Source organism: Zea mays, chromosome 6 (genome assembly GCF_902167145.1).
Source record: "Zea mays cultivar B73 chromosome 6, Zm-B73-REFERENCE-NAM-5.0, whole genome shotgun sequence".
In the NCBI taxonomy this organism is placed as follows: domain Eukaryota; kingdom Viridiplantae; phylum Streptophyta; class Magnoliopsida; order Poales; family Poaceae; genus Zea; species Zea mays.
This window is the reverse complement of record NC_050101.1, coordinates 104,638,241-104,649,749: the sequence shown is the minus strand read 5'-3', so window position 1 is coordinate 104,649,749 and position 11,509 is coordinate 104,638,241. Positions and strand designations below refer to the sequence as shown.

General features: G+C 45.2%; 1 protein-coding gene and 1 non-coding gene across 2 annotated transcripts; both read left to right on the top strand.

The window, feature by feature from the left end:
* The first annotated feature begins 3,756 nt into the window (after window positions 1–3,756).
* LOC103629683 (protein trichome birefringence-like 5) lies at window positions 3,757–5,959 on the top strand. The gene is made up of 5 exons (XM_008650799.2): window positions 3,757–4,509; window positions 4,605–4,797; window positions 4,926–5,119; window positions 5,187–5,345; window positions 5,449–5,959. Exons 1-5 carry the CDS (start codon window positions 3,851–3,853, stop codon window positions 5,783–5,785), a joined length of 1,542 nt encoding a protein of 513 aa, XP_008649021.1. The 5' UTR covers window positions 3,757–3,850; the 3' UTR covers window positions 5,786–5,959.
* A 4,567-nt stretch (window positions 5,960–10,526) lies between these two features.
* Window positions 10,527–10,599, top strand: TRNAK-CUU (transfer RNA lysine (anticodon CUU)). The gene has a single exon. It is a non-coding gene; the product is annotated as a tRNA-Lys (tRNA).
* The last annotated feature ends 910 nt before the right edge of the window (window positions 10,600–11,509 follow it).

Genomic DNA, 11,509 nt, shown 5'->3' with positions numbered 1-11,509 from the left:
CACTTGGTAATAATAACAATAAGTTTGCAGAATTGTAACCACGAAGCAACTTGTTGTTGCGTGTCTCGCTGGATGTTGAGACTAACCCTTCATGTTGAAGGAAAAATATGTAGTATTCATGCCACTACATTAATCTAAGTCCAAAGCTCACTGCATAAAACCTCGATCTGTAATGTGCGTGAGATTTCCCAAATAAATCACCACAATAGCATACATTGGCCACAACTAGATGATTGTGGTTGGGGATTTTATCTATATGCTTTTAGAACATCTCGGCATTAGGGGGAGGAATGCCCATATAATGTAATGCCTCAATATTCTATTAAACGCACAAAAGCCAAACTGAACCTGTCGTTCGGTATGTACTCCTGTGTATATGGAGTTTGCCAGAAATCGTTGAGGAATAACCATATTGGTTTGAATGCTTCTACCTGATGTAGATGTGGATATACCCGGGATTAATATCATATCCACATTTGACTTATTGGTATTTGATCTATTCTCGGGGACGCCTGCGAATATGATCCATCAGCCTTAGTCAAAGCATATGTTCTGATTGCAGATTCACGTGGTCTGTGATAACTCTCCTCCGATTAATTCACCCTGATGGTGATTTGCCTCACGAAGAGGTTCATCTTGATGATAAAATTCCTAGCAATGCGCGCAATATCATTGTGTTGGGAATACGGAACAATGAATCTTTCGTTTTGGGAAATGACGGAGATCGTTATTAAATGTGGGAGACAAATGTGTCGACACCTATCTTGCCTCTATAGATTGCAATGGGATCCAAAACAAAGTCCTAGGCATGAGTGCTTGAAGCTCTCTTATCGGGTCATTGATAAATGCAATCGAGGCTGAACCAATAATCGCAAAATGAAAGTCGTGAGCTTGAAGTTCGGACATTTATGGGCACTATTGAAACAATGTGTGGTGAATGCGATGGTTCAAGTGGTCTTGTGACAGACCCACCCCACATATGTGTTGAATAAACACTGTTCCGATATGTAATATATCTGGCAAATGGCATGAATTAAAATATACAGTTAATAGGATTCTGAAGATCTGTCATGAGATCCTAGGAGGACTCATATCTTTGAATTATAAATATGCAACATATAAATCTCATACTGAATAATATATTCCTGATGAATGATCACTCTCCTATGTAGAGAGAATATCTCCTAGATGAGATTATAGTTCCTTGATGGAACCTTTCCAGAAGAAACAAAGTCTGTGTTAAACACCAAAGTTTGATAATCCCTATAAAGGGATAAAGACCCATACAGACCCGAAAAGGAATAAGATGAGGTACCAAAAGATTTGAAGTTCACCGAATAAGCACATGTGCATTCCACGAGTTTTACTCACGGTAATTTCTACTAGATGTGGAATTACGGTATCCACTAAAGCCCTGATGGCAGAAACCTACAAGGTTTAAGTGTTACTGGCAAATTATCCCCATTATGCCAGAATGACAGACTATAACGATGTATCTGATCGATGAAAATTCCCTGATGGATTATGATCTTTGATGGACTTTTGTTACACCATCATAGATGTTGCAATGGATGAACGCCTGGAGCGATGTGTCATATTTAAAATATGTACTATTGCAACTATATTATCATGTTATTTGTTTTGCACAACTATGTATAAATTGTGGTGTAAGATAGAAAATGATAGCACCCCAACCTCATCCATTCTCGTTATTCCAGATGAACAATGAGACATATATCTTGAAGAATATGCTTGAGTTATGAGGGATAACGACTTTGACAGATGTCATCGTCAGGGGGAGCGAATGCTTATATTGATCACAATCGTGAGACAATAAATGTCATATTTTATGCCCTGAAGGCGTGAGTTTGATGATCAATATGTGAACCTTTATGGAACTTTCTATCAAATATATAGATCTAGTCGATCGAACACCATCAGTCAAAGTGGCTTATTTATATTGATACATGCACTTACCTCGTATATACTAGAAGTGAGTAGAGGTAAAGTTCCTGAAATAGTCCTTGCAAGGATATGCAATCCGTTTGCTAAATCTTTATGTGCATATACTTCCAGAAGAAGATGTTTTGCCTTATTGATACGGTTTTGCAAGGATCAGGGGGAGCACATTTCTAAAGTTAGCCCTTGTAGAAGATTCGATAGAATCTAGATCCCAGAGGATCGAAATCTGTCACGATGACAGTTGTTGTACTCTTTTTCCCTTGGTGAGTTTTCTTAAAGTTTCTCACATGAGGTTTTTAACGAGGCAACAAAGTGCAAATGCAATTTGTATCACCATGCACTCTTTCTCCACATTTTTCCCACTGGGTTTTTCGGAGTTTTAACGAGGCATGTGTTGGTCGCGGTATTCGTCCAAGGGGGAGTGTTAAGTAACCCTAGTTAGGGTTATGTGGGCAAATACCTGCTTTACCCCTGAGGGGTCTCACATCTCTATATAAGGAACTTGTACACCACCTCATAATACAAAGAAGAGAAAGAGGTCAATGGCCCAACACTATATCTTGTGTCTCGTGTGTTACTCTGTCGTGCTTCTGGGAAGGGAGACGAGTTCTCTACAGCTTCTTGCGTCTCTACTGCTGACGGGAGGGAAGGGAGTAGATCTGGTGATCTGCGGCAACGTAGTTCTCAACAGTTTAAATCCGCGAGAGTAGAGATGACAATGACCCGCGTGTAGATGGTTTTCAAACCCGTACAAGCGGATTTAATACTAAATCCATCCGTACACATTATCCATTGTGATAAAGATGCACAACATTTTCATAGTGTAAAAATTTTATATTAGTCGTGTTCATAGTCAAAAGTGACTTAGGACACTCACACGATTAATTTATGGAACTAAACTTAATCTGTCATATGCATCGTATTTTGGGTGTTATTATTAATTGTGATCTCTTACTTAATTGTGTTGGTATCTACTTATACTTAGTAACTGGTAATAAAACTTTGACCAACTTTAAAAGTAATGCTCATTTTTAACCATCTTCTTTGGCAAGCCTTACACTTCACATGAGCCTCCACCGTAAGTGAGTTAATGCACATTATTTCTCACAACTTATTGAGCGATGAATGTATGTGAGCTCACCCTTGTTGTACTCACATTCCCCAAGTCAAGAACAGGTACCACAAGATAAGGAGCATGAAGGTTGTCACGATGAGTTCGTGAGAGGTCTAGGCCGTCGTCTACCAGTCAACTTTGGTTGCTAGATCGTCGTCTTCGTATGATGTACTTATTTAGTTATTTGTAGAAAACTCCTATTATATAGTAAATATGTGACATATGTTTCTGTACCATGAGTCATCATATGTATGAGACTTGATTCTAGCACATATTTAAGACGCTCCCGGGTTTGGCCCTTAAATATGGGTGTGACAATGTGCCCCTTTCAAATGAGGTTTGAGCTATTTGTCTCTATTGATCTTCTGTATTCATGCTTATAGATATGCGACCACTTAGCAAACTTGTTAGTCCAATTCATTGAAGCCATGATATTTTAGCCTTGGAGGTATTTAGAAATCCTCAAATTGGGTTTAAAACGTTCCCTTTGTTTTAGACCGACGCAAAACTGGGCAGCCCAAACAATTTCACAGGCCAGAGGTCGGCCCGTCGACATCGACACAATTGGAGCCATGAGCACTCTGCATTCTGTAACGAGCCACGATCTCTGGGGCCCACATAAAAATTTCACTGTCACCGGAAGTCAACTGGCAGGCGCGAGTCCCGCCACCCTTCTCGACCGTCCCATCCCATCGCCCTCGCAAGATCCACCCCATTCGCACCCCCGCCGCGGGCCGGGGACAGCTCACACCGCACCGGTTGCCGGCTTCCCCGATGCCGTCCACGCCGTGGCTCCCCTGGCGCCTCGCCGTCCCGATCGCAGCCGCATTGGCCTCTGTCCCGTTCATCCTCCCGCTCGTGCTCCCTCTCCTCCTCCGTTCCAATGCCTCCCCGCGGGCGCTCTCCGTGAACCGCCTCACCTGGCTCCCGTCCCCAGCGATCCGGACAGCTACGACGGTTTCGCCGCCACTTGCTCCGTTACTATCACCGTCACAACCATCCGCGCCCTCGCCGCCAGTGATACATATGTCACCTTCACCTTCCCCACCCCCGCCGTCTCCCCCTGCCTCGTTGGCGCCCCCATCGCCACCGATGATACAGGCGCCGCGTTCGCCGCCGCCGCCGCCGCCGATACAGGCGCCGCTTTCTCCACCTTCACAATCGATACAAGCGCCGCATCCACCTCCCCCACCGCATTCTTCCTCTCCGCCACCGCCCGAGTCCATGGCGACGGACGAGAAAGCGGGTGAAACTGAAACGAGAAGGTGCGACGTGTACGACGGGGAGTGGGTGCAGGACGAGGAGGCGCGGCCGCTTTACCCTCCGGGAACGTGCCCCTACGTGGACGAGGCGTACGCGTGCGCGGCGAACGGCCGACCGGACTCCAGGTACACGCGGTGGCGCTGGGCGCCGCGCCACTGCAGCCTCCCCAGGTACCTACCAAGTACCAACCCACCCACGCACCGGCACGTACTCCCACACCACACCCAAAACGCCGCTGGCGCTGATCCGCGCGCTAGGCCCGTAGGTTCAACGCGACGGACTTCCTGCATAGGCTGCGCGGCAAGCGGCTGCTGCTCGTGGGCGACTCGATGAACCGGAACCAGTTCGAGTCCATGCTCTGCGTCCTGCGCGAGGCCCTGCCGGACAAGGCCAGGATGTTCGAGACGCACGGGTACAGGATCAGCAAGGGCCGAGGCTACTTCGTCTTCAAGTTCCCGGTAATGCTTAAATCAGTCGGTCGATGAGTGTTGTGTGTGGCAGCCTACAATGGAGGTGGAAGTGGAAGATGATGATGATGATCTCGTCCAGTGTGTGTGTGTGTGTTTGTTGACGAACGGACGTATAGGACTACGGCTGCACCGTGGAGTTCGTGCGGTCGCATTTCCTGGTCCGCGAAGGGGTGCGCTTCAACAGGCGGGGGAACTCCAACCCGATCCTCCAGATCGACCGCATCGACAAGACGGCGAACCGGTGGAAGAAGGCCGACGTGCTCGTCTTCAACACCGGCCACTGGTGGACGCACGGCAAGACGGCCAGAGGGTACGGCCATGTTCTGTCTTGCAAGCTCATACTTACTCTACTCCTGAACGGTGTGCACTGTGCACAGACAGAACTACTACAAGGAAGGCGGCACGCTGTACGCTCGATTCGACTCGACTGAAGCTTACAGGAGAGCCCTCAAGACATGGGCTCGCTGGGTCGACAAGAACATGGACCCGGCGAGAAGCGTCGTCTTCTACCGGGGATACTCCACTGCGCATTTCAGGTGACGACGGTCGAGGTCGAGCGATCAACAGTACGTAGCAGAAGCTGTCGCCTGTGGCGGGCGGGACAGGAGTTTCACGTACATGACCCTTCTGCTGGTGCAGGGGAGGCGACTGGGACTCCGGCGGCTCGTGCAACGGCGAGACGGACCCGGCGTTCAGAGGCGCCATCGTCGACAGCTACCCTCTGAAGATGAGGATCGTGCAGGAGGCCATCGCCCGGATGCGGTTCCCGGTGCGGCTGCTGAACGTCACCAAGCTGACCAACTTCCGTAAGGACGGCCACCCGTCGGTGTACGGCAGGGCCGGGGACAAGAAGCTGTCCAGGAGGAAGCAGGACTGCAGCCACTGGTGCCTCCCCGGCGTGCCGGACGCCTGGAACGAGCTCATCTACGCATCTCTTGTCATGGAACCCAATCCTGTCGCGTGGGGAAACAGATGAGAGCTAGCTATCGTTTTTCTTTGTTCAGTTTTCCTAAACGCCAGCCTTTTTTTTTCTTCTAAACGTCAGGTGCCAGGAAGAAAAACAGTTAAGCTACATCATATGATATACAAGCATTATGACACAATTAGATTGTATTTGTTCTCTTATAATTTGTTAACTATCTTTATGTTATATTGTATTAATTGTTTTCTTATCTAGCTATAGAAAAAATGTAAAACTGTTAATTGTCTTTGTGTCCATGTATATTAGATTTTTCCGCCCAAGTCTTTCATGAAGTCCACTGTTTCCGCCCACGACGTTGTCATCTTCTCCAAGTCATACTGCCCGTACTACCCTTTTCGCCCTTAATCCCTTAGCTGCGTATCTCGTATTTTTCCTTGTGGAGATCCAGATTCTAACCGGGATTCTACTACGGTTGCTGTGATTGGGTACGGTTGCTGTGATGCCATTCCTATCTAACTCGTATAGCTGTAGAAAATCTGGTATATAGCTGTTAGTTGTCAGTGATTTCATCCTTTCGCTTGCTCAAAATTGTCTCTCATTGTGGTATTTTAGCGTATAGTCGGTCTATTTTTTTGTAAGTTGGTTGCCCGAAAAAAAAAATTCATCCTGCAAGTCTGACCCAAATTACTGGCGGATTGCTTCCCTTTTTGTCATGCCCAGCTGTAGAATTCCAGTTTCTGTAGTACAGAAATCCACAACTTAGATCTCGTACCTTGGTTCATATATTTGTAACGTAATGAGTAACTGATAACATTAAATAATATTTGTTTTAGTCCAATCATAATCAGATACCACATTAATTGATATCGGCCTATTTAAACTTATTACCGTCAGTAATCGAGTGTAAACAGTTACCATTATCATTTGTGTTACATTTCTAGTACCAAACATCACCTAAATTAGTAGAAGCCTAGCACAGTTCTGTCTGTGCTAACAAATTAGCGACGATGTGAGTTATTGCCCTTTATGCGGTGACCATATTGTTGTCTGCTTTGCATTTTTTTGGCGCACTCTGTGGAAGTGCTTTTACTCTTCTTGAGTGCTCGGTTCAGGTAAAAAGGATTCACTGCTTTGTTCTGTTTAGCAATTTGTTTACTCTCATGTCGCTGTGCAAGTGTAAGTGAGATGTACTTGACAGAAATTGCAACAATTCCCTTGAGGTGGTGGCTCTGATTAGCTCACTAGGTCTCTTGCGGCGCAGTTCAAAAAGCTAAACTCAAATATTGTCTTTGTGTCCGTGTATATTAGATTTTTGTCGCGTTTCGAGCCTTTGGCCATTGGAATTTTTTTTTCTAAAAATCTTTATCTCTAGTCTCTACTACTTATTAAGACAATAAGGGGTAGGTTGTTATTCCGTGTTCTGCCTTTCTCATTTCCCACTCCTCCGTACAGTCCATTCTCATATTCTGCAACTGTCTTTCTCATTCCTCCCTCCCCGCAAAGTCTATTCCCATTCCACGTACATCTCACGTCTAACTAAAATTAAATTAAAAAAATACAAATGGCTGAAGGGGATTTGAACCCATGACCCATTAAGCAAATGTGCTTGTAGCTACCACTACACAACATGTGTGTTTATGTCTAAATCTATTAGCTCTACTACTATTTATTAAGGCAATAAGGGGTAGATTGTCATTCTGTGTTCTGCCACTCTCATTCCCCCGCACAATCCATTCTCATGTTCTGCCACTGTCTTTCACATTCCTCCCTCCCTACAAAGCTCATTCTCATTATCATGTACATCCCACGTCTAACTAAAATTAAATTAAAAAAATACAAATAGCCCCAAGGAGATTCGAACCCACGATCCCTCAAGCAAATATGCTTGTAGCTACAACTACACCACGTGTGTGTTTATGTCTACATCTATTATCTCTACTACTTATTAAGGCAGTAAGGTGTCACACCTGGTTTTGGAAGGTACACCGAATACGAGCCATTTACGTGCCAGGATCAGAACTCACGTACACAACGATTACATAATTGGACATCATCACACAATGCTCCAATTAAATAGCGGAAAGGTATTTTAATTACATCAAGACGTCCAAGACATCCACAGAGTCTAACACATATCCATAGTCTTTAACATAAATATCAAAGTGCGGAGTAACAAAACGTAGAAGATAAGCCTACACAAGCAGCTGACTCGGGATTTGCCACTAAAGTAAACTAGAACTCGTCGTAGTCCTGGAACTCCTCAAAGTCCTCCATGTTACCAACATCTCCTCCTGAGCACTGAGTATAGTGGGGACAACCTGGGGTAGGGTGGTTTGTAAAGCAAGGGTGAGTACACATCAACGTACTCAACAAATGTCCCGTTTGGCATAAAATGGACTAGTTGTATGTGGAGTTAGGGTTTAGCAGTTGCTTTTAGTTGGTCAAGTTTTATTAATATAAGTTGAGCCAGATTTTAGTAATAAACCCAGTTATTACCTAGAAGTACTCCCTCCAAGAGGAAATACCAGAGATCAGAATTATAATCATCATTGATAATCATCATAAAAGTAATCAAAGTTCTTCCAATCAAAGGGGATCACAAGGCTACTCTTAATCGTGAGCACGGCTGATATACCAGTTTCTAACACTCCGCAGAGGTTGCACACTTTACCCACAAGCCGTGATTCCCATTCTGCCCGGGGTTCTAGCCTCCTCATTGATCACTACCAAGGTGACCTAGCAGGGTCTCACTACGTAGCCTTTACAAAGATTCCCCATAGGTCATATTCGCCCGTTAGGTTTCTCCAGTTTGATAAACACAGTACATCTCCCCAAAGGAAGCGTGACTAACAAAACCAAATCAAAGAATCTCTGCAACCAGCCTCGGCAGAGCAAGTACTGTGCCCGGACCCCATTGACGGCCCTACGGTGAAGCCAACTACTCCTCTGGTTCCTCTAATTAATCAGCTAAGGGCGTCCCATTCCACACTCATGGTTGCACTGTTATCCTGGGTTGTCACTCCCTAAACAAGTCCTTACGGAGAGGTACTCAGGAAACAGCCTGAGCCCCCTAAGGTTATCACAAGAACCTCATCGGGATAACATCATCGTATCATAAATTATCACATCATGTTCATTGATTAAGTTGAAGAAATAGCATAAGCTAACCATGATTAACCCAAAAAGGTAAACAAGGGTAAGGTAAATACAGACTAGTATTTATTAAGACTGCAAGGCCTCCCTTGCGTTCTGACGGTAGACAATCTCATTCGCCCGTTCTATTGTTCTGTGATCTAAGTCGTCCGATCCCTCGGCATCGTCCGCTCTCCGATCCCACCCACCGCCCTCACAGTCATCGTGCTCCCTTCCCCCACGAAATCCCCTTCACCCAAACTACCCCTCTCTGTGCCCCCGACATCCACGCTGCCTCGGCCCGTCGTCCGACGCCCTCTCTGTGCCTCCCTCCATACGTCGCCTCAGCCCGGCAACCCTAGCAAGGTGACGGGGACGTCGGGGGAGAGATTAAGGGGGCATGGCGGTGGAGAATAGGCGCCATGGCATCACGCTACTTGCTCGAGAGGATTGGGATCCAGCCAACCGGTCGTCTTTCTGGCGATCACAGTGGCCCACGACTGCTCCGCTTCAGCGACAGAGAGGCACTCCATCGTTTGATTGCACTAAGAGGGGATCGATCGGTCTGTTGCAACGCGTACGGGTCGCCAAGCAAGACAGAAAGCACCAGGAGCATGGTCTGGAAGTGCTTTTACTCTTCTTGAGTGCTCGGTTGATGCAAAAAGGATTCACCGCTTTGTTCTGTTTAGCAATTTGTTTACTCTGATGTCACTGTGTAAGTGTAAGGGAGATGTACTTGACAGAAATTGCAACAATTCCCTTGAGGTGGTGGCTCTGATTAGCTCACTAGGTCTCTTGCGGCGCAGTTCAAAAAGCTAAACTCAAATATTTATCAAGTTTAACCCACACACTTGTGGGGGAGCACATAACCTTAAGAAAATGCACTGATAAGTGATATAGTCAGGTACTCAGATGACTTGAGCAGCGGATGCATAATGGTAATGTTTGAACAATGAATGTTGGAGATGTCGCCTTGTGGTTAGGGGCAGTAATGGATCGCGATCCAAATGCTTCTTCACAAAATGACAGGGCCCTAAATAATTTTTAGTACAAAAATGAATAGAAACATAGTTCGATCCTAATACGATCTAATCCTTAAATCTTATAGTGTAAAATTTAGAGCTCGTTATCACCCCTACTTGTGGTTGTAGATCCTGTACCAAAGCACATGCACTCTTATCAGCACTTTACATGTCTGGTATAACGTATAAGAAACTCCTTCATCTTATGAGATCACTAAATTTCACGGGTACTGCAAAAGAGCAAAGGCTGTGTTTAAGGAGCTTGAGTTGAAGAAAGAGCCATATGTCGTGGAGCTTGATCAGCGAGGTTTGCTCTGCGTCGATTTTTGTATCGCTAATTTAACAGTGCTTGCTCCATGCCCCCTACTTCAGTCATGGTTTTTTTTCCTGGGCCTAGTGGCCGATTTTTTTGTATTTTGGTCCTTTCTCGGAAAAAAAATCACGTTTGGAACCTAGAAAAATTTAATGTCAATTTTGGACCATTTGCTTGGCGCCATAACCTATAGCGCTGAGGTAACACAGCTCGGCGCCATAGCCTATGGAGCCGAGGTACGTGCTGCGCTGGCACAACCTGGACGCCGACATGACACCGAGCTCGGCGCCATGATCTATAGTGTCGAGCTCAATTGTGGAACCACAAAGCCCGTCTAGCTCAGTCGGTAGAGCGCAAGGCTCTTAACCTTGTGGTCGTGGGTTCGAGCCCCACGGTGGGCGTTCAATACTTTTTGTCTTTGTCATTGATTTTTGTTTTTTTTGTCTAGATTTTTTGCTTATGTTGCTGATTTGTCCGTCTAGATTTATTTCTCATCCAGATTTTTTTATTTTTATTATCCCAGAATTCTTTGCTATCACTACATCTCCCAGAAGGATCTCTTGACTTCTCTGCAAGCAAAGCAGGAAAGCTAGCTAGCGTGCATGCTTACAAAATGCTCCATTTCGGCAAGTGTTTTGGCATTAGATGTGGTTAACATTTGGAACACCGGCGCTGACCGTCTTTGTGACTGATTTGTTTATTCATCCAGATATTTTTTATTTTTGTTTTTGTGGCTGATTTGTCACAAAAACAAAAAAAACTGGATGAGAAATAAATCTGGACGGACAAATTAGTGACATAAACGAAAAATCTGGACAAAAAAAATAAATCAGTGACAAAGTAAAAAAGTATTGAATGCCCACCATGAGCCTCAAACCCACGTCCACAAGGTTAAGAGCCTTACGCTCTACCGACTGAGCTAGACAGGTATTGTGGTTACACAACCGAGCTCGACGCCATAGATCTTGACGCTGAGCTTGTGCCACGTCGGCGCCACGACGTCTGGTTGTGCCAACGCAGCACGTACCTCGACGCCATAGGTTATGGCGCCGAGCAAATAGTCCAAAAACAACATTAAATTTTTCTAGAGTCCAAACGTGAATTTTTTTCCCGAGAAAGGGCCAAAATGCAAAAAAATAGGGTATACTGGAAGCGTCACAGTTTCGTTGAGATAACTAGGGTAGAGTTATGAAACACATCTTCCGTAATGTTTTCAGTCGGCGAGTCTCTGCAATTGCACAGCTAGATTGAATATTTGTGTTTTTTTCAGTTGCATAATCAACGATGCTATAACACATAAATAAAAATATA